At 42.6% G+C, this 24799-nt stretch overlaps 1 protein-coding gene across 1 annotated transcript in view; it reads right to left on the bottom strand.

Annotated features, from left to right (window-relative positions):
* Positions 1-24799, bottom strand: part of ABTB3 (ankyrin repeat and BTB domain containing 3) — a gene marked incomplete at both ends in the record, with an annotated part of 168805 nt that overhangs the window by 25677 nt on the left and 118329 nt on the right. The window contains 4 exons of the mRNA XM_079539186.1: positions 947-1048; positions 4222-4311; positions 7443-7608; positions 20758-20910. Coding sequence (XP_079395312.1) covers positions 947-1048; positions 4222-4311; positions 7443-7608; positions 20758-20910 — 511 coding nt within the window. The remainder of the gene's footprint in view (positions 1-946; positions 1049-4221; positions 4312-7442; positions 7609-20757; positions 20911-24799) is intronic.

Below are 24799 nucleotides of genomic sequence, written 5' to 3'. Positions count from 1 at the left end.
GCTCATTTTACATTGCCAGACACCAGGAGCACTGGTGTCCAAGCTCAGAGCCAAAAAAGTGTAACTCAGTGTTTTTGAATGGGAAATGCGAATAAGGTCGGTGTTAGGAAGTAATGCACTGAAGATGGAAATGCTGAATATCAGCCCAACAAGCATCCTTCCTTTGTGGTCTTCTAGAAGCCGAGGACCGACTTAAAATGGAACAGATTTCAATTGCCTCCATCTTTTTTATAAAGACATGGCCAAAGAAAGGCAATCATTAAGAACAAATCGCAGCAATGAATCCAAAAGCTGTGGTTTCCATCGGGTACACATCCACATGAATAGTGACAACGCTGAGAACAAAAGCGGCCAAGGAGAGCAGGACAGAGCCTGCCCTCTAGCCACTCTTGGCCATTTATGTCTTTAGGCTTTCAAAGTTTTAACAAAGCTTCGTTACATGTGCCACAGACACAGCTGTTTTGAAGAATAAACCTTCTTGACTTTAAGATGCCAAAGCAGAGAACCAGCATATCCCACTCAACGCCTTGCTCGGGTAAGGAGACTGAGAGCTTCTCCCCCTTTGGGACAGAGCGATGGCTGTGGCTGTCTGCCTCTCCCCACCAAGGCAGCTGTCTGGTATTTGTTAAGAGTATTAGAGAGTAAGAAAGTGTAATGAATGAATAGACAAACACACAAAACAAGTGGTCAGGAAGGAGCACAAGGAGTTGTCAGACTTTCTTTGGTGCAAGTTTGCTTTAAAATTGTCCTATTTAAACCTCATATTGGTTAAGGTTTGAACACCGTAGTTGTTATATAATAGGTCTATTATATATCAGTACACTCTCGAAGAAGCAGAAGTAACCAATATGAGTATGACAAGAGGATACTGGTTTGAGATGGGTGTAATTGGAACTAAAGAGGAGAAAAAAAAGAATGAGATGCAGGTAGGGAAATACAATAATACCTGAACTACAGGAATATGTCCATGCAACACAGCAAATGTCAGAGCTGTCCAATGGCGGGTCTCAGGGTGGACGGATGGGTATTTATGAGCAGTACTGACAACCTACAAACAAATTAAAGTTATTTTTTAAAAAGTGTAATAAAATCAACCTGCCTGAAAGCCAGGCACGTGAGGGAGTAAGTGAAATAGAAAACCTGGGAAAGGTGCTTTAGAAAATGATTGGTTTCATTTTTTTTCCAGCAAAAAAATTTCTTAATACTAAAACTGTTCATGCTGATTTGACAGCTTGAATAGCGTTATACCAAATGAAGTCTTTTTACCAACTACTGTAGCTCCATCTAAACCACTGGCCACCACTTTTGCACAAGGTCAGAACATCCACAGTTGTTTACAGCAGCACACGCTAGGGGAGCAGGGATGAATCAGGATGCTTATGGCTAAGGACCACTCCCACTGACTTCTGCAGACTGTATATCGACAGCCCCAGCTCTTGGAATTGCTTCAGGCCCAAAGGAATTCTCTCCACATAAACTGGTATGACTTCTGTCATTGACATCAAGGAAGACAAATCACAGTCCCTGCCCTGGAGTTTTCCAGAAGTGCTTCCAGGCTCCTCCTCTTCCACTGGAGGGCAAATGGCAGCTGAGAACTGATGGGGCAGAGTGACATTTCACAGATATTTTAAGAAAGGTCTTTTTTATTGCTTTCTCCTGTCTGAACTGAGTTAGAACAGAGCAGGGTGGCTTCAGATAAAAGAGATGCAAACTGTATTCTCAGAAAAAGTGGTATTTTTTTTACATTGCTTCTTCCATTTTCTAAGGTTTTGTTCCTGCTTCCTCTAATGTAGTAATGTAGGAAAGATGAATAACCACTCTCTGCTTCAGTTTCCCTGTCTTAAAGATGGGGATATTAATATTGATGAGGTTCACAGAGATGGAAATATCTAATGAACATTTGCAATCTGAGCTTGCACACTCAGATGGAGTATGATACTAAAATTCAAAATCTTGTTATTCATCTTAGAATGAGGACTAAAATCAAGAGTAAAAGATGCTTCACCTCTGTCTTATCAGCCAACTATACTTTCACTAACTTGTCTGACATACTTTTATCCATGTAGGGGAGCAAGGCTAGTTATTAAATGCTTAGTTGCATGAGCAAATCACATTTCCAAGCACCACATGCAGCATTTTGTTAGAAGCATCAAACCAAGCCCTCGATCCTGAGAACAAGGGATGAGGACAAAATCTGAACAGTCTGTACAGATCCCACAATTAAAGTGGATCTGCACCAGAGCCTGGTTGCATCACTCAGATTTGCCAAAGAGAGGGGGTTGAAGTGCCCTTCTCTCTTCTGCAGTTCAGTAGAGACCAGCACATTGCAACCCTGGTGGAAGTGGAGAAGCCTGCTGGTGTCTGAGCAAAGGTGCAGGGATTCTTCAGGTCTGGGTTTGCTCAGGAGGAAGAGGATCAAGCAGTTTGAGACTAAGGATTTAGGCCTGGGGGGTAAGAGCAGCAGGGAAGGTAAGTGTCCAGCATCTCCTCCTCCAGCATGAATTCCCACTGCTGTCTGGGGCAGCCTGTGGCAAGCGGCAAAGAAAATGAAGTCATTTTAACTCCTTTGCTCCTTTTGATTGCAATTCTCTTCAGTTGACATGATGTTTGCAAAAGACCTGTGGGTGGTAGAGCTTTTAAAACCTCAATTGAGATTTGCTGTGCATCTACAGGTCCCACTGACTCCAAAGTGGATTGCAGCTTCTCAGCACATCTGGAGATGAGTCCATTTTTGATAAACACGGGCAATCAAAAATGGAGGCACCCAGCATTTGAGGCTACTTTTGGAAATACATATATATATAACTGATTTGCAAAGTGAAATAAGAAAAATGATGCAGGCACCTGACAGGGTATTTATTTTTGTTCATGGTTGATTTGCCTTTTTTTGCCGTAATTGCCCAATTTGCACAGTTGGTTGTGGTGTGCACAAATCATCTTCTAATTGCACACCATAATTACTCATAGTTCTTGTCCCAAAGTGTTTTCATTTGATTTGAGAGCAAACACTCTACAGAAATGAATCAGGGAGGTTCAAATTTCTCACTGGAGCTGTTCTTTCAGATGTCAGCAGTTTCAGGAAGACAAAACTGTTTAAATTTACATTTGGTTCAAGTCTGGAAGATTACTGGCCCAATTGGAAGGGCCAGGATTTCTGCTCCTAGTGATAACTAAATAATGCTCTGAGCTGTAGGATCAAAGCAGCAGGAGAGATCAGCCCATGCTCATCCATTCTTTGGTCTGTCTGTCTACAGTGCAAACAAGGGTTCAAATGCTCAGTTATTGCTGGATCCGAGGGCAGCTCACTTGAATTGCGGGAAGGAAGAGGTGAGAGTGGACTCCATGAGGAATCATCAGCTGATTTCACACAAGACACCAAAGAGCAATAAGATAGTAACAGCTATCAGTCACGTACAGGTGACATCTATTTCTGCTTTTAAATTCAATGTTTTAGAAGTGCAAAATGTCTGGCTGAAAGCAGCACCTACAATTTATCAGCTCATTCAAATCCAAACAGAACAGATGGAACACAGATAAGTGAAGCAGACAGCTTAATTTACTCATGACCTCCACAAATTGAAACTGGAACCATTAACAAATAATTCTCTTGTGGATTTTCAAACAGCTTTTTAAAAAATGTACATACCTGCATTGCATTGAGTCGGACCACAATCTGTTTGGTGGACAGATTGTAAGTTTTTGATGTGCATTCATCAAAGAGACATTAATATTCTGGAAGCTTCAAGCTCCTCAGTTTTCAGACCAAAGCATTTCATAAAACAAAGCAGGGGACACTGCACTTGTGTGCTGGGGATGCTTAGATGGAACATCCCAAGACATACAAACGCACAAGCTGTACCAGGCTATCAGACAGACATTTCTATTACCCTCTTCATTTTTACTCAGCTGAGATTCAGGGATTTCTTCCATTACTATCAGAGCTGTGCTCTGTGCTAATGCTAATAGCCATTTTCATTTGCAGTATGTAAATACAACTAACTAATTACCTGTGGGGTAAGTCCGATGACTTGACCCTTTCTGAAAAGTGAATCCAAATGTTAACCTAATGCAGTCTGATTTCACACATTTCAAATGGTGCTGTCTAGGAAAAGATAATTTTATCTCTATTTCTTGGGATTTTCCCTCTGCTACTGTTTCAGGGGGTAGTTTAAGATGTCAACAAACAACAGAACAAAGATACAACCAACAAAAAGTCCTCACCTCAGCATTCAGATCTGCTCCAGCATCTAGCAGCATCTGCACCATAGCCTCATCACCCCTGACACAAGCATACATCAGTGGAGTCATGCCCTAGTCATTTTTTGGAGTTAAAAAACAAAGGAATTGACAAATTTAACACAGAACTCTTCTGATTTTTTAAAAATAATTAGTTAAGTATGTATCATTAAAACTAACAGTATGTATTTAATGAAATCCATTACCTCTGTTACAGTCATGCCCCTCAGACTAACAAAAGCGAACCATTTTGTAAAATCTCCATTTTCATTGTCAATTTGGCTGTTTTGTTTCCCCTTTACCCTTGACGTTCTCAATACAGCCACTGAAATAGCATCTGTAAGCCTCGCCTCCATGTTTATGTACAAAACTCAGCATCTTTGCCTTTTCTGTGGGACCCCACGGAGAAATGTTCTTATCAAAACAACCATACACCCACTGATAGTTTTAAAAAATGATAATCTTATTCAGTTTTCTATGATCACTGTTTCTTAAAATCTAGCTTTTCAATTACTGACAGAGCCTTTAAAAACATACAAAGCTCCTCTTATGACAAAGTAAATTTGGGCAAGTTTTTTCCATATGGATACCATAAGAGGCTGGAGATGCAAATGCTTTGTATTGCACTCTCTGGTAAACAAAGACTTAACTTTAAATGAAATGCTAAACAGCTGCTGTCTCTAGGAAAGCATGTCCCTGTTTGGAGGAGAACTGGATTAACTGACCCCTCACAATAGAACACAATTTGTATTAGTCTAAAATACCTGCAGCACCTGGTCACCGTTTCCCTTGAGATAAGTATTATTATGGTTGTGGTAATGCATCTAGATGAAACGATGAAAAAATCATTAAATCTACCATAAATTATAATAGAAAAGGCTGCTTATTAAATACAGTAGGTGATGTTGACCAACAGCCACCAGTTGTTTTGCACTACATTTACTGCAGCATGTGGCTACCTCTGATGTATGTTTATAGCCTCCCTCAAGGTTCTCTGGTAAAATTCCAGTCAGCTGGCAGCAGGTTCACTGTTTAATCTGAGTGCTGCCACAAAGTGAAATTATTTTCAGAGGCACAGGAGGTGCCCAGCATGGCCAGACACAGAGCCATGCCACTGCTCTTCCTGTCCAGAGCCCAATACCATTGCTTTTGCTGAACTACCCATTCTTCCTGCTTGCACACTGGGTTGAAGGTAGCAGGCACTTGCATGTGGAAGGATTGTAGAGAAAATAAAACTTATGGTTTGTTTCTGCAAGGTAGACACAGTTCCCTTTAAACGCAAGGAGCAGAACGCTTTTGGAGATATAGCAAAAGGGAACAAGAAATTTGGGCCTCCTGCTGTTATTAAGAAACAACTTCATCCCAGGCAAGGACAGGTGTGGGTGACTTGAAGTTATTTGCAAGGAGAATTTGAAACAACTTCAGCTACAATCAGTGGCAAAATACTTCTTTTGGTAGTTAATAAACAGTACCAGAGAAAATGAGTCCACCAGAACTACAAAAAAAAGTGCTTGAGCCTTGAAACACAGTGACTGATTGGTGGATTAAAATTAAGGTAACTTAAATTATTATTTCAAATTCTCTAAATGGTGTCAGTCAGTGATTAAATCAAGCATTTAGCACACGACTTTGAAAACCTGCATGACCCAGCATTTGCACAGCCAGGAACCCCATGGCAACTCCTGTGTGCCACATATGGCTTCTGGACCCACTGAAACTGATGAGACTTACCATTGACAAAAAGGGGCCCTGAATGTCATGCTGTGGTATCAGGGTTTTACAGTGTTTCCAAACTCCACTCCCCTTGCACTGCTGTCCCTCCTGCCTATCTCCAGCCTTGATCTGCAGCTCAGCCTTTCAGCACCCCTCAAACCCCTCTCTTTGCACGTGGGAGGAATGGGATTTTAATGAGCCCATCATTACCACTCTGTGTACATAGGGATACGGTAACAACATGAAAAATCAACACTAGGGCACATTAGGGTTTTGGCAAAATAAAAATGACTCTTTTTCTTTCAGCCTTGTATAACTTCCGGCTCTGTCCTGCAAGATGTGGGATATCTGCTTCAGGGAAGCATTTAAGAAAACTTTCACTCAAATGGGATGTAAGCATGTGTTCAGAGTTAAGCATGTGATTAAGAACTTTGATTCATCAAGGCAGAATGTTTCCAGCTTTCAGCCTGGAGGACAGAGGAAATATGTTGCAAAAAGTTTCCAGATTCAGACTAAGTTAAAATAATAATGATTTTTTTTAAGTATAATGTTTGAACATTTGAATGGGCTCTCTAACACAATATTTTTTGCAGAGAGTACTGCCCTCTTCTAAAGCTTCTCTCAAACAAATCCACAATACTGACCCAAACTGAAGCTCCTGAACTCTGGAGCAGCTTTCTTTTCAGAGGAACTAAACCAACTCACAGCTCTACCATGACTTTCATCTGGGGGCATCAGAAGATTCAGGGAAATTCCCTTCAAAAGGAAACCATAATATCTGTATCCATCATTGCCCTCACGGGAATGGGGAATGACCTCCCCAGCATCACAGTCCAACAGACTGCTGCCAGCAGGCAATTGCAGAGGCAGGTTTATCCCTCAACACAACTACTGGCCTCATGGAGAGTAACTCCAGAGAAATCTAGGTTCTTCTGTAGGTGGATATTGGCCAAAGACTAATGGAGTGGTAACGTTGCAGAGAGGCTTTCACATCCAGAAGACCAGTTCAAACAGGGCTCAACTCAGAGTGCCAGCGATTAACCTTCTCCTGCTGGGATGGTGTACATGAAATGTGTTGCAAATCCCAGGGCAGTTTCTCTTGGAAGATGTCCACCTCACAAAGCTCTGTCCCACATTAAAACCGCTTTAAGTATTCAGAGCAAGACTAAGCTCTCTTCTGATCTCCTGGCTTCAACTGATTCACTTTTCTGTTAAGAAGATTCTAGGAGACATTCACCCTCACTCTGAGTTACCTAAATTCTAAATAATCACTATGACCTGATATGACCAAACTTAGTTTAGTTGTTCACCTAGTGAGGCTTTAACTCACTTTTGCAAAATAATTTTGCAAATTTAACTCACTATTTTGCAAAATAACGCAGGGAAAACATTAAGGTCCTACCTACATTTAGTTGACATTTGGGTTCATTTGCTTTGATAAACAGAAAAAAACTCTCACGTTTCATTTCTTCTTTACATTTCTGTCTTGTTACCTGTTCACTCATGCTGTTAATCCCATCCGGCCCTAGCAAGGCTATGGCCTGTTTCACCAGATCTGTTCGGCCACAGTTGAGCATCCGGAAGCCCAGGTCCTGCTTGAACTTCGCTTCAGTGGCAACTGCATCCAGTTTCCGAGATGCACAAAAGCAGTCGTCGATTCTGTGAACGTGAGAAATAAAGTCCCTCAGAGGACAGTCAGAGGACAGACCTTGCTGCCCTTAGGAAAATAATACTCTGCCCTATCTTTGAAGGATGTAGGTCATGCACTCATTCATTCTCCTTTGACCTGTATGCTCAAGGAAAGTGCTGAATGGGAAATGCTAATGCATACTAATGGAGACTGCCCTTGGTCTATCTTTCATGGGACAAATTACATATTTTTTTAATTGGGAAAAAAAAAGAGCAGTTTCACTTGATTTTTTTCCCCTATGGAATTAACACACAGCGCATTCTCACTGCAAGTTCTCCCTCTGCATGGCGAGGTGATCCAGTCCCCTCAGTTACTGAAATGTTTCAGTGGCTTCAGTTAGCTTTGAACTAACATCAAATGGATGTATCATCATTGACAATACAACAAAGAGAAAACAACATCATTCCAAACGCCTTCAAGTGTCTTACAAGCACAGCCCCAGTAACAGAGGTGCCTCTGCAGAGCAGAACGCGCAAGTCCTGCAGACAAGTAGGGCACCGTGTGATCAGGAAAGAGAAAAGCATTTTTGCCAGGTAACTGTGGCAAAATATCATGCATCCCCACTGGCTGTGCATAACAAACGAGATATCATTCTTTTCAGATCTTATTCAAAAGATCCACAAGCTGTAAGCTGCTCAAGATCTCCATTTCAAATGGATGAAGGGCTAGGAGTTATTTAGCCAAGATGTGAATCTACAGCTCCAGAGAGAGCAGGCAATTCAAATCTGATGTTTACTTAACTCGGTTTCATCTTATTAAAAGACAGATTTGCTTTTCTTTCATGCTGAAGAGTGTCTGGGTACAGGGTGGAGTCCAAATCCACAGTGCTTTTGGTGTGAAGTTGGATAAAGAACTGGAAAAACAACACTTTGATTCTTCAACGGCACCAGGTCAGAAAACAAGGGGCTACTTATGAATGAAAAACAAAATCAAGATCAAAAGTGAAAACTGCAAATAGACAGCAAGCACTTGTTTTCTACTTCACATGAAAAAAAAAAAAAAATGGAGAGAACAAAAAAGTATATAAACAGAACATCATTATCATTTAATTTTCTTCTTCAAAGTGCTGTATCGGTGCTTTATAAAATATATAAGACTGCTTAATATTTAACAGCAATATGCAAATAATACTCTATATAGAAGCAGTGGTATGTAGTAACAGGTACCGTTCTTCTTTCAGCAGAGGAAAGAAAATTAAACTGGAAATACAAAGTATTTTGATCAAAGCTTCTGCAGGGCTAAGAACTGAAGCTGGCATCTGGGCCTGAGCTTGCTCTTTGCCTTGCTGGGCTGTGACTGGATTGGAAGCCAGTGGATATTTTGGTGCTGTTCACTTTACACGCTCAGTTTTGGCTTTGTCTGCTGAAAAGTTGATGTCCTACAAAAGCAAATGAAGCAAGCTTGGAGTACCATTATTTGGGGGGAAAAACAGAATGACACTTCATCACAACAGCATGCCATACAACACACAACCACAATAATACCACTGTAACAACAGCAACCGGATCTGCAGAAGTAATATGCCTACAAAGGAGATGAACAGAGAAAACCATAACAGTGCTGCTTGTTGCACAGATGTTTTTTGAGCAATTTTAAGGAAAAAGAAAAACCAGCACAGATATGCAGGGCTGAGTTCGATAACACAGCGATCCACAGGAGCAATTGCTGCTTCTACATGTTCACACCGTATGGCACATTTCTGGCACAAGAGCTACACAGTGTTTGGTACTTGCTACCCCCATAGTACAGGATACTAGAGATCATCTGTGCTCTCCTTTAATGTACAACTAAGACAAAGCATGCTCACAAGTAGGTGTTGGGATTTTCAGTGCCCAGAGGGAATGCCTGAACCTCCCAGCTCCAGCTGGCCATTTCTAGATGACTGTGGGCTGAAAACAAGGTGGTTCCTCAGTGAAGCATGCCTCTGGAAAGATCTAAACATCCTCTGAGGACTGCAGAGATGTCTGCCACTATGAATCACTGACTGTGTCAAGCCACTGCTTCATCATTTGTACCAAGATATATAACATACACTGAATAAAATGGGTCAAAATCAGTGCTAGCAGAAACAGGCAGAGCTTCACTGACGTCAACCAGACTTGGTGCAAGCAGAATGCCAGTTGATGATCTTCTCTTCCCCAGAAATATGATTTTGACCTGAGTTACACACCCACACAAGAAAGGAAGAAGGAACAAGGGCCTACCTTATTTATTTCATATGGGCTGCCCAGAGTTCTGCTCTGGTATGAATTCAGGCAGCATCTACTGCTCTGTAAGTGACTCCTCTGAGAGCTGGAACTGATACCCTAGGAGCACACCAGTTCACCTGCTCAGAGCCTATAAAGGGGGATTTTTTAACACTCATACTGTGTATCAGCAAATTAGTACTCCTCAATCAGCTATGGGGAATAAGTTTTGGTTCAAGGCTATAGCTTTGTGAGCAGCTTTGTAAACACTGCAACAGTCTGGATTCAGAGCAGTGTCTGAGTTGCAAGGCTGCTGGATAGCACTGAAGACATGCCATCTAGACCAAGTACCACAAAGCAAGAAGCCACAACTTAGTACCATTACCAGTTGTCAATGCCCCCAAAAGGGTCCATCACAAGTGGGTTATAGTTCTGATTTATGGAACAATGGCAAAATTGGACCCAGATCATTGCTGCTCCCACCATTATCATATATTGACTAATAAAATGACTAAACTGGGGTGTTCAATAAAACAAGAACATGACATAAGGGAATGGAATGGAGAATGTTTCAGAAGAGAAAGCATAGCAGCAACTAAAAATGCCAGAGAGATGAGTGAGTTAAGGAAAGGAGATTTAACATGTACAGATATAAAGCAGTGAAGAGACGGATCAAAAATGATCAGGAACTACAAGTACAGAATAGGAGAATACAGCATCATTTTTAACACTGGAAAAAGCCAACTGGGAAGATGGTACAGCAGACAGAGCAAGCAGCCACACTGCAGAATGAAAATGAAAGAAAGTGAAAAAAAAACCCAAAGCCATCAAAAATGAGCCCTAAGACAACCCAACACTGCATTTGCTCCCAGGTCCTTTTTCTTACCAGGAACTGTGCAATGCTAATTCCAACAGTGAAGTACGAGTGCGGGTCTCTGCTCCATATTACAGTAATGGATGTTCTCCCATCACAGACAACACAGAGACTCACAAACATTAAAAAATGCAAGATAAAAGAAGGAAGAGAGCAGGCACCAAAGCTTGATGCATTCAGATTTCCCATCTTTGTAATGTAATGAATATACTGACAAGCAATGAAGAGGGAGGGAAGGGATGGGAAAGAAGTTTGAAAGATCAGGTTGACTAAGGTCAGCTAAACATACAGGGTCACTCTTCAGAGTTGTGAAGCTGTGCCTACAAAGAAATGGAACTGGAAACGTCCCCAGCTGCACAGTCAGTTTGCGGCCCTTTTGCCAAGAAGTATTTGTGATCTTTCCAGTCACACAGGATGCTGACACCGGCTTGACAGCTGGATGTCCCCTCCAAGGCCACCTCAGTTTGTTGCCAGATCTGCCGGCTGCCAGTGCTCACAGTTTGTCCTTTTTCAAGTCCTCACGTGGCTTCTTTATCATCTGGGACAGCTATGAGAGGAGCAGATCGCAGGGGCAGTGCTCTCCCCCTCTTCTTGCTGAAGACAGTCCTGGGATGGCAGGATCCATCCAGGGCTGCCAGCTTCAAGGGCTCTGGCAGATGATGTAGTCCCCATAACTCAGGGCTTCAGTAACACAGCCTACAAGCTCACTATCCTACATCAAGCAAATTACTCTTATATTCAGTAAAAGAAAAACTAGAAGGCAAAATTTTCTTGATTTTATTTTTATTGCTAAGCCGCAACCACGTTTTGGAATTTTTTTTTTTTAAAGAGGTTTGCTCCCAGATTTCTTTTAATTCCTCATCAATATTTCTTCTACAGCAGTTATCTTCAAGATCGCTACAGTGTTGCCACTGCATATATAATTAACTTCACTATGGCATCATATGGGCAATGCCATGGTAACGTTAATTATTTGTGACTGGCCACTGTCAAATTCTGCACGGTGCCCATGACATTCTATCCTAATCCAAAATACTCACACTTCTGACAGGAGCCAAAGGTAATCTTCCTCATTTATAATGGCTCCTAGCAGCAGAGCAAATTATTTTTGTCTTTTCCCAAACTCACATTAGGGCGATGGAATGCAGCATTTCTACAGCAGCTGTTACAAATGTTAAGTTTTGTCATTTTCATTTGGAGTGGCTAAGAAAGGGTCTGTGCTGATCTTTAATAAGTTACGGATTGAATACATTTGGGGAAACAGATGATTCAAAGTGTTTCCATCGTAACTGGTAGACGCAGCAGTTCTCTTATTACATCGCTTTTTAATTATTTGTTCTCTTGGAGGGGATTACTGCCATAGTCAGTAGTGGACAATTAAAAAATGCAATGCTCTGTAAATGTTATAAAAAGGAGAAGAAAAAAAAAAAGAAAAAAAAAAAAAAGAACATCCTAATTATGTTCTAAGCTATACGTGCCAGCATCACGAGCTAATAGTTAATTTAAAAGAAATGGAAAGCTGAATGTGATGAGCAGCAGGACAAATGCTTCCCTCTGGTAAAAGGAACAAATCATCATCGTGATACCCAAGCACCAAAACCTTGTTTGTCCACTTGGGACCAAATCACCAGCTCTTTCAATTAAAAGAATGATAATCTATTAATTAAGTCCATCTCTTCAGCTCTGTTGAGTTTATTCACTATGCCTCTGTCCTAAATATGAATGAGGTCTCATGTCAGAAATTACAGTTCAGCTGGTTGCAAGTCTGGAAGGAGTCATATTTTAGCTAGCAATATGCATGCATTTGCAATGCTTAATTTCTTGGGGTCAAGGATCACCGTTTTGATCTGGGTATGCACAGCCCATAGCACAAAAGGGTCCTGTTCCTTGCCTGGGGCTCTTCAGTGAGACTACAGACACAACAGCAGCAGGAGGAATGATAGACGGTTTGATTTAAATTTGTGAGCAGTTTTTTGGTTTTTTTTTCCAAAGACAGGCCTTAGAAGGGAATACACAGCTGATATTAATAGGACTGCAATATAAATACTATATTGAGACAATCATTTGCATTTGCAGTTTGGAGAAAGTGAAACATAAGCACAAACATGTTGATCAAAGTGATGAAGAACACTGCTTTTTAACATGGACATCAAGTATCTCTGTTTACTTTAATCAGGAACCAAATTAGACAAGAAAATAAAACTCCTCTGGATATTTATTAACCAATCTCTTGTTCTTGTCAAAGGCTTGAAAATAGATTTGTTACAGATACTGGAAAACAGACTTAAAAAGTGATGTAACTATAAAATCAAGATCAAAATCTATATTTCAAAGCACTTTTAGTATTACAGTCCCACGTACATAGGCCAGAAGCCATACTCAAAATTGAATCTGACTTTTGATTTTGAATAAGGTCAATGGAAGAGAGGAAAGATTGGGTACAAATTAATCATTCATACAAACAGACAACACAAGTCCTCCCTGGTTAGTGCAAGGCAATATGTTATCTGTATCCTGATGAATGTATTCAGGAACATAGATAGAAAAGAAGTATATGAAACACTGCTGAGCTTACTTGCAATGGAAAAAAACAAAACAAAACAAAAAACAACTCCTTCAAAAAAGACTCTATTCTTAAGCCTATAAAATACAAGTGTGTTCTACTGTGGAAGTGAAGGAGAACACAAGGAGAAGGTCCTCCTGATCAATACATATTTTTTTCATTACTGTCGCCTTCCAACAGCCAGTTGGCAGCACAGGTTGAGATTCACCTCAAGAAACCCATGCCCAATCTTTTAAGTAATAAAATCTCCTTCATCCACCGACACCATCTGCCCCAAGGGACTGCTGGATTTTGTCAAGCAGCTTGTTTGCAACCGCTTGCTCGTTTGGCATTTTTGCGCCTAATTATGGCGATAGACATGGCTGGTGTTAAAGGATTAGTGAAAATTTGTGGGAGAACAAGGACATTCAAGGAGGTAGGCAAACACCAACCGTTCCTACTTAACTGCGGCTGTATCTAATTAAATAGTGGATTTTCTTAGCAATTTTCTACTCTCTCTCCACAGAACCTCAGCCCCTTACTCTGCGTTTTAAGAGAGAGCAAAGAGCGGTAGAAATATTTTTGCGCTTCCACATCTCTATTTATTAAGTCTATTTATATTTTCATGCTCTGGTACAAGTACAGGATTTCCATAAATAAATTATTAAATGCAACTCTTACTATTTCACCTCTAAGTAAGAAGAGCACATGCACAGTATAGTATTTAGATGACATGGCAAATGGCAGAGACTGCTCTGAAAGAAGAAAACAGCAGATCTTGCCTTTACATTGTGTCTTTCCCTTTCCATGGCACTCAGAAAACTCTCTACAATGAGCTAAGGATGTCCTCACACTAAATGAGCTTCATTCCTGAGTTTGATAATCCTATTTTCCTAGAGAACCTTCATTAAGAAGGATGGTCCCAGACAGAAAAGCAGACTTTGTGTTCTTGGTTCAAGGCACACTGGAAATTAGGAATGATTTTCAATTAAAAACAGATTTTCAAAGGCATTCAGATACTGAAACAGCCCAGAGACCTTTCTGGATCAGAGCTGCAAAGGCAGAGCAGGGTGAGGCTGGGATGGCGTAGCCACTACAGGAGCATACAAGACTGAAGCGTTAATAATCCATCTCTTTCTGCAGCAAGGCTTGAACCCATCTGCATTTTCAGCTTAAACTTGCTCACAACCTGCTAATATCCACACAGTTCAGTGTCCAGCATGTCCTTTAAACAGAGTGTTTACACACACCCTTCTGTGGTGTTTACTCCTGACGTATTTGTAGAAGACAGCCACACGTTCCCTCAGCAGTTACCTTGCTCAGCTACATGAGACCCATTCTTGCAGCCTTTCTCTAAAGCAACACTTTGACAGAACCCAAAACACCCAAGCCCATTCTCTCTGCCAGGTCCAGTGTGAATATTATCTCCACACGGACATAGTATTTGCTATTCCATATCACTTCCTACCAGTTACACCCACAGAAGCATGAGTGTTTTCCAGCTTGTACTGCCCTTTGTGCATCCTCAAATTGCACTGTTTTGTTTTTTGGGTGTTTTTTTTCCACAGCTAAGGAAAAAGTCACCTGCATGGTTCACAATCATTCTGTGATTGAATACTACAGTGTTCACTGACTCCATTCAAATACTCAGCTCTCAATACAGAATATATCATAGTGTATATGCAATGTATAAGTTACATGCACACCACTGTATGTATTATTTTTTAACTAAGCTGTACGTGTTTGCCTCACAGTTGTGGAAAACTGCCTTTCATCCCATTGCTGTTGTCCCAGCCCTGAAGGTCATCCACTTTTTCCTGGATGATTCCCCAAACTTCCTCTATTTGGACAATGCCTCTCAACACCACGGCATCAGCAAATTTTAACATCATGAGCACACTGCTAACATTTATGCCAAAGTCCTTTATGGGAATTAAAAAAGGAGCAGCTCTTACATCGGAGAGCTGAATAGCTCTGGCTGTGGCCTCACTGCAACCAATCCATCCCTTGTCACCTCTCTCCAAGCCAGCCTCTGCTCACTTCCTGGTTCCTTCACTAATCCTGAGCATCTATCTGCCTTAACTGAAAGCTCCCTGCATGGACTGCATCAAATAGCTCACTCGAGTCCAAAAAGATGAAATCTACCAAATTTCCTTGGGGCAGAAAATCACTTATGGAGAAGTTATTAGATTAGTCTGGCAAGCTCTATCTTTAGAAAATCTGTGTCACATTTTATCCCATTTTCCCCTCAACAACCTCTTTAATTAGTCTTTGCTTCTGAAACCATCCTAAAGCCTTGCATATTATTGACATTACACTAAGGGGCTGGAATTTTCCTTGGATCCCTTTTCATCCTTTTCAAATATTGGGCACTGCTATTATTAATCCTTAGAGTTATGGTACCACTCTGAGCTTTGTGAAAAATATTTCCCTCTGACCTTCTGATTTCATGAGGCAGCTCTTTCTCATCTCTGGGATAGAGATGAGTGCACAATTTTGAGTGCATTAAGCTGCCTAGTTCACTCCCTTTTTGATGGCTGTTTTTCCATTTTCATAACCTTGTTGTTATTATTTAGTTTTCTTTCCCCATCAGGATTTTCTTCCTGAAAACAAAGTATTGAGTCTTTGGTGATGGCATCTGTTAGCACTGCTGCACACCTTTCCCAGGTGCCTTCTCAAGGCTGGGACATAAATATACCAGTTTCCTCTCTGCGCTGCAGGAAAAGAGGAGAAAAATGCATATATCCACGGTCAGGAGCAGAGACAGGACCCAGATTCTCAGCCAGTCAGAGCAGAAAGGAGTATTTACTGCCATCACTGGAAGCAAGCCCAGCAACCTGAAAGAACAGCATTGAGACTAGCAGCAGTGATGTTGTCACCTCCAATGACATTTGACTACACGTATGGGGAGTTCCGTGCTCTGCACATCAAGATAGGATAGGGCAGTAAGAAACTCTTTTGGAACTCACCCATGATGGCAAAAATGCCACTGCCCACCTCCGTCATTTGAATCAGAGAATCACAGAATATCCTGAATTGGAAGAGATCCAACCCCTGGCTCCACACAGCACTACCAAAAAATCAGACCATACGTCTGAGAGCATTATCCAGATGCTTCATGAACAATGGTAGCCTGGGGTCGTGCCCTGAGATGGCTGTACCAAGCCCACCACCCTCTAATGAATAACTTTTTCCTAACACTCAAACTGACCCTCCTCTGATGCAGCTCCATGCCATTCCCTCTGGTTCTATCATTTGCCACCAGGAGTGTATTGCTTGGTTGGTTAAAATCATCCAACTGGAGTTCAGATCTGCTTGAAGAACCTTCCTGTGATCCTCTTGCCAAGACATGCCTCCGCTGAAGCAGCTGTGACCTGTGCTAGACAGTCATAAATGTTGCAGAAAATGTTGCTTCTCTAGTGTTCAAGACAGGAGCCTTTTCATCTAGGGTCAGGTAGAAACCATTCACCAATCGTACTGAACTCTGCTTCTCTCCTAGAGGCCAGCTCATAGTGTTGCAGCCTTCCAGTGACCTGGGCAAGGGGACAGGGCACTGACGAATGTGAGAGGCCTTCTAGATACTGCTGCAGCCACAGAGAAATGCCTAGCCTGGCAAAGAATTGAATTCTTATTGCTTCTGGACATCAGAATGAACATACACGCCCACATATGCACTTGCAACCCATCGCTTTCTTTTAACTTCTGTTAAGAAGACTGTCCAGAAAATAGAGCAATTCAGTCATATGCAAGACTGACTGTGTAACAGTCTCTTGCATGACACTGCCACCTCTCTCCAGTCAATTTGTTCCAGCATCTTTGCATCCTGCAGGATTGCCATAACATATTGCGAGCAGAAATAAAACTAATGATAAAAGAGAGGGCAGCTGAACAATACTGGATGTTCCTCCTTCGCTGTTTCCCTGCCTTCAGCCTTCAGACCCCGTATGCAGTCATCCATTAGGAATTCTCCCCCTCACATCCAACACATTGAGTTTTTTGTCTTTTTTTTTTTAATAACTGTCCTACAGAGTAGAGGAAGGAAAGAGATGTGTTTAGAGCTGCTTGTATTTAGGTTGAGCAAGGGGAAGCTACACTTTGCTGATGGAATGAAGAGGAGCAGCCAAAGGCAGGCATCTGTTCACAACCAGACAGACCTAAAGAAGTTCAAGAACAACTTGCAGCATAGGAGCAAGTCCAACACAAATGATACCACCACACTCTTTTGACAGCAAATTTCCTTCACCCCTGATGCCTTCACTAACCAAAAGCCTAGTGCTGGGGGCAGAGCACCTACCTTCACCAGATTTATGCCAGCAGAGAGCTGCTTGGCATGTGACTCTCGACTGGCTACATCCAGCTGCTCTGGGTGACACAGCATGGCCTGGGACCAGGTAGGATGTTATTTAGGTCTGGTCTCCCACTATGACAAAGAATGTCTTTGGCACAACTTGTGTGCTTCAGTCTCAGCTAGCTGTTGTACATCCAGCAGTCAACCCATCTGGTAGGTAGGTGAAACCTACCTCCTTGCAAGCGGTGGAGACAACTCTATTTAAAGCTCCCACTCCTGGGAGAAGGTTGAACATTTATATCCTTGTTCATCTCCCAAAGCTGGGAAAGGGTAGAAACTTTCTGGCATGTCTGATGCTGTAAAATCAAGAGACTGGGAAGGAGACAGACAGCTTCTGCCTGATTCCAGCCTCCCTCAGTCCTATGCACACAGCAAAAGCAGCTCCTCTTTCAGGAAATTAAGGGAAAGAAATTAAGGGGATGGATTTTTAAAGATCAGAAGAGGGAAGAAAGAGAGGAAGTACTGGAGTGAAAGGCAGGAAGAGAGCGGAGATGATTTACAAACACATATCAGGAACCTCACTGTTGGAGTATGTGATTGTGCCGGGAGGTGTCACACAGCTCCGCTGGGAGACCATGCTGTAGTCCAGATAAGACACTGAACATTTGTTTTTTATCTGAACTTCATAGCCTTTGAGATTCTGCCAGAGCTCTCCCTCTCTCCGCAAGTGCATTTTTCCAGTGTGGAAGCTGATTTTGCTTTATGTGTTAGCAATGACAGATTGTGAATCAACACGATGGAGTGACGCAGCTGCACACAGCACAGGACATGGGCCATGGGATGTAACGGTGAGTTTTTTGGTTTGTGTTTCTGTATTTAAGGGATGAAAGAAGAAGGCTAAGAAAAGTCTAGAATTTGAACGGGTCTCAAGGTTCTACTTATTAAGACATCTTTATAAAAGTCACAAAAATATATCAAGCTCACTGCATTTAAAATCCTTCAGCTGCCATCCATCACACAGCTTATTTATAAAGCAATCCCCTGCAAAGCTGCTGTGTCCTCTCCCAGTGTTACATTTATGGCATCAGTGCTTGCTGAGGAAAGGACATTTGGGAACACTCCCTCCCTCACAGGGAGGCACCGAAGGCTGGCACTTGGCTTGATGGCAATAAGAAGCAGAGAGGATCTGTACCAAATACAAATAAAAACCAGCAAGTGCAAGATTTCCAATCAATATCCCAATGCTTGACATTATTGTTCAGAATAGCAGAGGCCTCCTCTGCATCTCACGATTACAAGCACGCAGGGCCTAAGCCCCCACTGCACAACCAACCTCCACCACGGATGGACCTTGACACAAACATGAGTGCCCCAAAACTCATCTGCAGACCTCTGCCTGTGCAGTGGGGAGAGATTCTCCCTTTGAGACATCAGCGGTTGAATCGGGCCCCTAGAGTCAAACAAGGGCACACTGCAATGTCTGGTCTCTGTGAACTCCAGAGCTTGTCCCCAGAATGATTTAATTTTTCATTCCCACCTGATTAATTCTGGGCTGCGCTCTTCAGGCTCATTCCTGCCTGTGAGACAGGCAGGACAACAGCTACTGCTTCCATTCATTAGGAAATGAATTCTGGATGGCAGCTTTAAACTAAACGCTGATTTGTTCCTCATCACCAATAAATTTTCCTTGGGCACAATGCGACTCTCCTCAACTTTAAGTGATTTTGAAACTTCTGGAAAATCATCTAACAAGTTATTCAGAGAATCACAGAAGGTTGGGTTGGAAGGGACCTTAAAGCCTATCGAGTTTCAACCCCTTGCTGTAGGCAGGGCTACCACCCACCAGATCAGCTGCCCGTGGCTCCATCCAATCCAGCCTCTATATATACACAAAAATACATACACACACGCATTTGAAGAATGGTACACAGCATTTTTTTAAGTGCACAAATACTTAACTATGTCTACCTCTCTTTTTAAGACAGAATATTTATGGAGCAAACATTACTGCCTTATTTGCAATCCTACCTAAAAATCAAAACAGGAATTGAATTTATGGTGCCTTTTAGAAACCAAGCACAAGGTCCTCAGAAAGTGCACTGTGCCTGTAAGTCTTGACACTTCAGTAGGGATGCAGAATGCTGCACTTCTGGAAATGAGGGTCAAGATGTTCACACTGAAGGGAAGCAATTACAGTCAGTATCTGAAATATGCAACGCTCCAGATTTAGCTTTTGAAATTCAACATATTTCTTCAATTAAATATTCAATGGCTTCAACTATAAAAATCTTGTGCAGATCACAAAGTAAAGTATTATGGTCTCTGGTGAAAGAGCATGTGAAGGCAAGGGTCAACATAGCCCAGCTGCTCTGATGCAGGTTGTCACAGCTAATCATGTAGCTCGTTGCTCTGCTTTCTGCGTTGCATGGGGGAATGCACCTAGTGCTATAGGAGAGGCAGACTGCTGAAAAATGTGTTTTTTTTAACATACAAATTCATAAAGTAGTTATCAGTGAGTAATTTCTCCTTTGGCAGATTCATAATGCCTTTTCATACAAAAATCAAAACCAACTATGTTCTCGACTACAGCACAGCCCTACATCATGCTTTTATACATGTACATAACAATGAAGCAAAACAGACACTAAAAACATTCTGGCAATAAATACTTTAGGACTTCATTAGAAAACCAAAAGGTCGCATCTGATACATGAAAAAGTCAAATTATCCAGGCTGACATTTACAACTAATTTGAACTGACATTAGCATGGAAAATACAATTTTACCATGAGAAGTAGTCTTACCTATAAGTTTAAATCTGCCCTTTAACCATTAATGCTGAAAACAAAGCACTGATATATCTGCAGCCTCGCCAGTTGTATCTCAGTATTCTAGGGCGAAGCAATGCAAAGCAGACAATTAGCAGAAAATTTCAGCCTCTCATTACCAAGCAGAACCTAACAGGAAGAGAAAAAAGCCAGGCGAGCAGATTACGGGCTCGGTCCAGCTGCGAGATATTCAGGCACCCATTACCGTGCAACCGGCTTATCCACGGATGTGAGCAAATCCCAGAGCCGATTTCGCAGCGCACGCAGCGACGAGCCCGAGCATCCGTGCACCTCTCGGGGAAATGAGAGAGCCCTCTGCCTGCCTGCTAATTCGCCGTCACTGAGAGAGAGAGAGAGAGACACGTTTTGCACAAAGCATCCGATCTTTCTGTGGACTTACTTTAGCTGTCGAGGTTCACAGTCAACTCCGGGCAGCAGAAGCCTGGCTGCCTGCCGTACGTCATCACTGTCCACCGAGAAGCTGCGACGGTGCCCCGCGTGAGCGACGGCGACCCGAATCCACTCCATCAGGGGCGGCAGCACGATGAACGGCCTGGGGAAGCACACAGACATCAGTGCCATGGTACAGACAGCAAAACAATGGCTGTAGAGTGATATAGGGGGGGTGAGTGCATGGATGCGTTTGCAATGCACAGAAAGGATGTAGAATACAGGGAGGGAGAAGGAAAGACACAAAATGAAACTGTAGAAGAGCAAACTAGCTCAGCAATTTCTTGCAGGTCTAAATCAAGAGCCCTGTCTCTGGAGCAGGATTAGTCAAAATGTCAGATTTATAAGCCATGCTCATTTATGGGGCCCCTGTGAGATTGGTGCACCTGCACCCAAAGTCCTCCCCCATCTCTGCACCATGCGTCCCAAAAGAGGGCAGGAGACAGCACAGGATGGCATCCTGCTCTGGATGATGAACTGGGGCTGGCACACTCCTTGTTGCTCCACGAGGGTGGAGAGAGGGGATCCTGACCCTAAGTGCTCAGCATGCAGAGGCAATGTGCAAGGACATCTCCAGCATCTCCACTGATGCAATGTGCACCTCGCTGCAAAGCGGGACCTCAACAGCTGCTCCCACTGCATTGTTGAGCAGCATCAGCAATCAGACTGGATCATCTCACTTTTATACCTACTGCAGTCTGTATCAAGTTGCTCTGCCTTTGGGTAGTGGCTGTTCTGCCACGTGAGCAAAACCACTGTCCCCAGAGGGCACAGTGGGACTTGGTCACAACCCCACTCTGTCACTGCCAGCATGTGGCCACTGCCAGAGACACAGCCCTTCGCTCCACAGCACCTGGGCAGCCCCATGTTCTGGCAGGAGCAGCACATGCCTTACAAGAAGCACACAGTACACTGCTTGACCACATGTAAACTCAAGAACCATAACTCCAAGTCCAAGTTTAGGGTTTAAAAAAACTGAAGAAGATCTGCAGCTGAACATCTTGGAATGTAACTGCCTGGGAGATCACAGTGAACAAAACCTAGAGAGCAATGCAAGTCACAGCAGTAGCCTTCCAATCCCCAAATGGTTTTTGTGGACATCCCAGCGCTGATGGTATCCTCCATGGTGCATAAGAAAGCAAAGTCTGAGTGGAGAAGGGCTGAGGTAGGGTAGAAGATTAGTATAAAATTCTAAAATCATGAAATAATAATTATTAAAAAAAATCTGCCCAAAAGCTACATGTAAACTATGCTGAAAGTTCTGTACTTAGATAGGACTGCTGAAAACTACGTAGACATAGCAAGATCATTCTGTCCAAACTGCAAAGAAGATACCATGGCTAAGGGATGCTAACAAGATTGTTTTAATATTATAATATAAACAAAAAAAAAAAGAAAGGAAGAAAGAGAAAGAGAAATGAAGCTTGTAAATGACTGCTAAAGGAACATCTGCTATTAACATGCTTCTACCTTCTCCTCCTGAACCTTATACCTTTTATCATCATCTTTGCCCTGGAAAAAAGGCAATCATTTTTTCTTTCCTTAATGGCTCCCTTTCTCCTTCTTAGCCATACATTCTATGTTTATTAACTCAGTATCTCATTTTGTTAGTAGCATCATCCCCTACTTGTGCTTCCTTCCCTTCTCCTGCTTCTTTTTATCTCATATTGCTTTGCCTGACTTGTCTTGCCTTCCATAGTCCCTTCCAACAGAGAGGAAAAAAAAAAAAGACTGGATTAGGTACCCTGTAGGCAAAAACTTTGCATTTTAAATAACTAACTTTACCCAAAAATAATCTACCCTGAGAAAAATGATTTAATCAAATGTTGATTCTGGAATATCTTTTTCCTATTTATAGCTTTTTATGCCATTTATTTTTTTCTTTTTAAGAACCAACTTTACAGAGCTCTGATATTAATATCCTTAAGGAGGGATGAGATATTTCAAAAGTGCTGAAGGACGCAGAAGCCCTAAGGCCACTGACTTTCCCTAGGACACCAGGTTCCCAATTCGCACGGGTACGTAAACGAATAACCTCCTTCTGAAATATGACAACTTTTGCTGACTTGACACTTCCATTATTATTCCATTCAAATGCATTTCCATCACCTTGAGACCAGGCTGCATTCGTTTCCCAGCTTTCCCTTTCTCCAGACCTACCACTGCCATGGAAAGAGAATGATAAAAAGAGAACAAACTCCCACAACCACTGTGATCAGATTTCCAGAGCCCAGCAGGATCACAGTGATGGCAGTGGTCGGAGGATGGAGAGGGTACACTATTTCACTCTAAGGGGAACAAGGGACAAAAGAACAGGGAATTCTGCTGCATGCTGCTCCAGAAGGCTGGTGGCAAAGGGCTTGGCAAGGCAGCTCCCTGCAGCCAGGACTGCTGGGAACAACTGATCGGTGGGAGTTGCTTTCATCACTCACCGAGCAAACAGGGAAGCAGTGCAAATCATGATGGAAGTGTAAAAATGTATATAATTACTCACAGACCTTGGTGCACTGGAAACAGTTAACAGGAAGCTAAATTCTAGGCCATAGTTCACTCTCCTACAAAACAAGCAACTCGGGGGCTCATTTATTCTCCCCTCTTGTGCAGGGCAGAAGCTCACCCAGCAGATTTGCCCCAGTGCAGTACTGAGCAGGGCAAATAAAATTATTTACAGGAACTGAATCAACTCTGCTGCAAGATGTCATGTTTTCTCTCCTGATCTTGCAAGCTTCAGCAGAGAAATAGAAATGAATTTATTTGGTGCAATAAATCCTGAAAGGGAAAAGAAGCAGTGTTATAGGGAAGCTGCAGGATTTTCTCAAAAGACCAGTTTTACTCTGCATGGGAGGATGTGGGATTCAATCAGAATACATTACATTCTTTTTTCCAGGGCAGAAAGCCCCGCCACTGCCTATCTGAGCATGTCAAGGAATTTGTGTTTTGAGAGGAGAACCAAATATGGTTGAGAGCAATAGGTTAAAAATACCCTTCAGGAGTCCATGCATCATGTGAAGTTGGTTGGGTTTTTTTGAATGCTATTTGTGTGCCAAAGGAGAAAGAGGATTACAAAGTTATAGGAAGGCGGCAATCCACAAGATAGCATGACATCAGCAAGATATGCATCACTTTCCAAATGACACTCTGCAAAAACAGATCAAGTGAATGCATCACATCATTATAGCACTCACAGCTGATTTATCTCTGCCGTACAAAGGCAGGCAGCAACTAGGAGATCCAGAGCAGAGAAGCAGAAAAGTCACTGACCTCCTCCTTCAGCCCCTCTGCACCTGCGCTTAGCAGTAAGGGCACACACCAGGCAACTTCCATGCACTGCTGGGAAGCTAAACATGATCTTAAGTCATATTCCGAAAATGAATGGATTTTGGCACAAGCTTTGACATTTTCCTGAACTAAAGGAAGTACTGTCCCAGATGGGGATGCAAAGAGAGGTCTCTGTGCTGAGGCAGCCCTGGTGCCATGCAGAAGAGCTGCAGGGGGAGGAGGATGAAGAGCTCCCAAGAGGCCAGACCCTTCTCAGCACTGTCCCCAGCCCTTGGCAAGGGGACAACCAGATCATCCTCAAGCATGCCCTCACTGCACTCCTGCTTAAACTGTAGAGAATTATCAGGGCTGTTCTCACCACGTTAAGACACCTATTCCTACAGGAGCAGCATCTCAGGCCTCCTTCCTCTTCCACACCTATTTGAGGCTCATGGGATACACTGGGGAGGTGACAGCACATACTCAGCTACAGCTGTAAAGGCCAAACCCTGACCTCGCTGGCGTTCCCTACTTCCCTGCTGCAGCCCCACACCCTACACTTCTCTCACAGCTATTTTGGGACAGTTCAGGACTCATGAGCTCGTCTGCCTTGCAGACATCTGCAGGCACAACTGTCCTAACTGGATCTCAGATGTTTCTCGCTGTCCCCATCTCAGTTTCAGCAGATAGAAAGTGGGCACAGCTGTACAGACCTGACCTTGCTTTACCTTAAA

Source organism: Tetrao urogallus (genome assembly GCF_951394365.1).
Source record: "Tetrao urogallus genome assembly, chromosome: 1".
Classification (NCBI taxonomy): domain Eukaryota; kingdom Metazoa; phylum Chordata; class Aves; order Galliformes; family Phasianidae; genus Tetrao; species Tetrao urogallus.
Note: the sequence above shows the minus strand (reverse complement) of the source record. Positions and strands in the feature narration are given on the sequence as shown.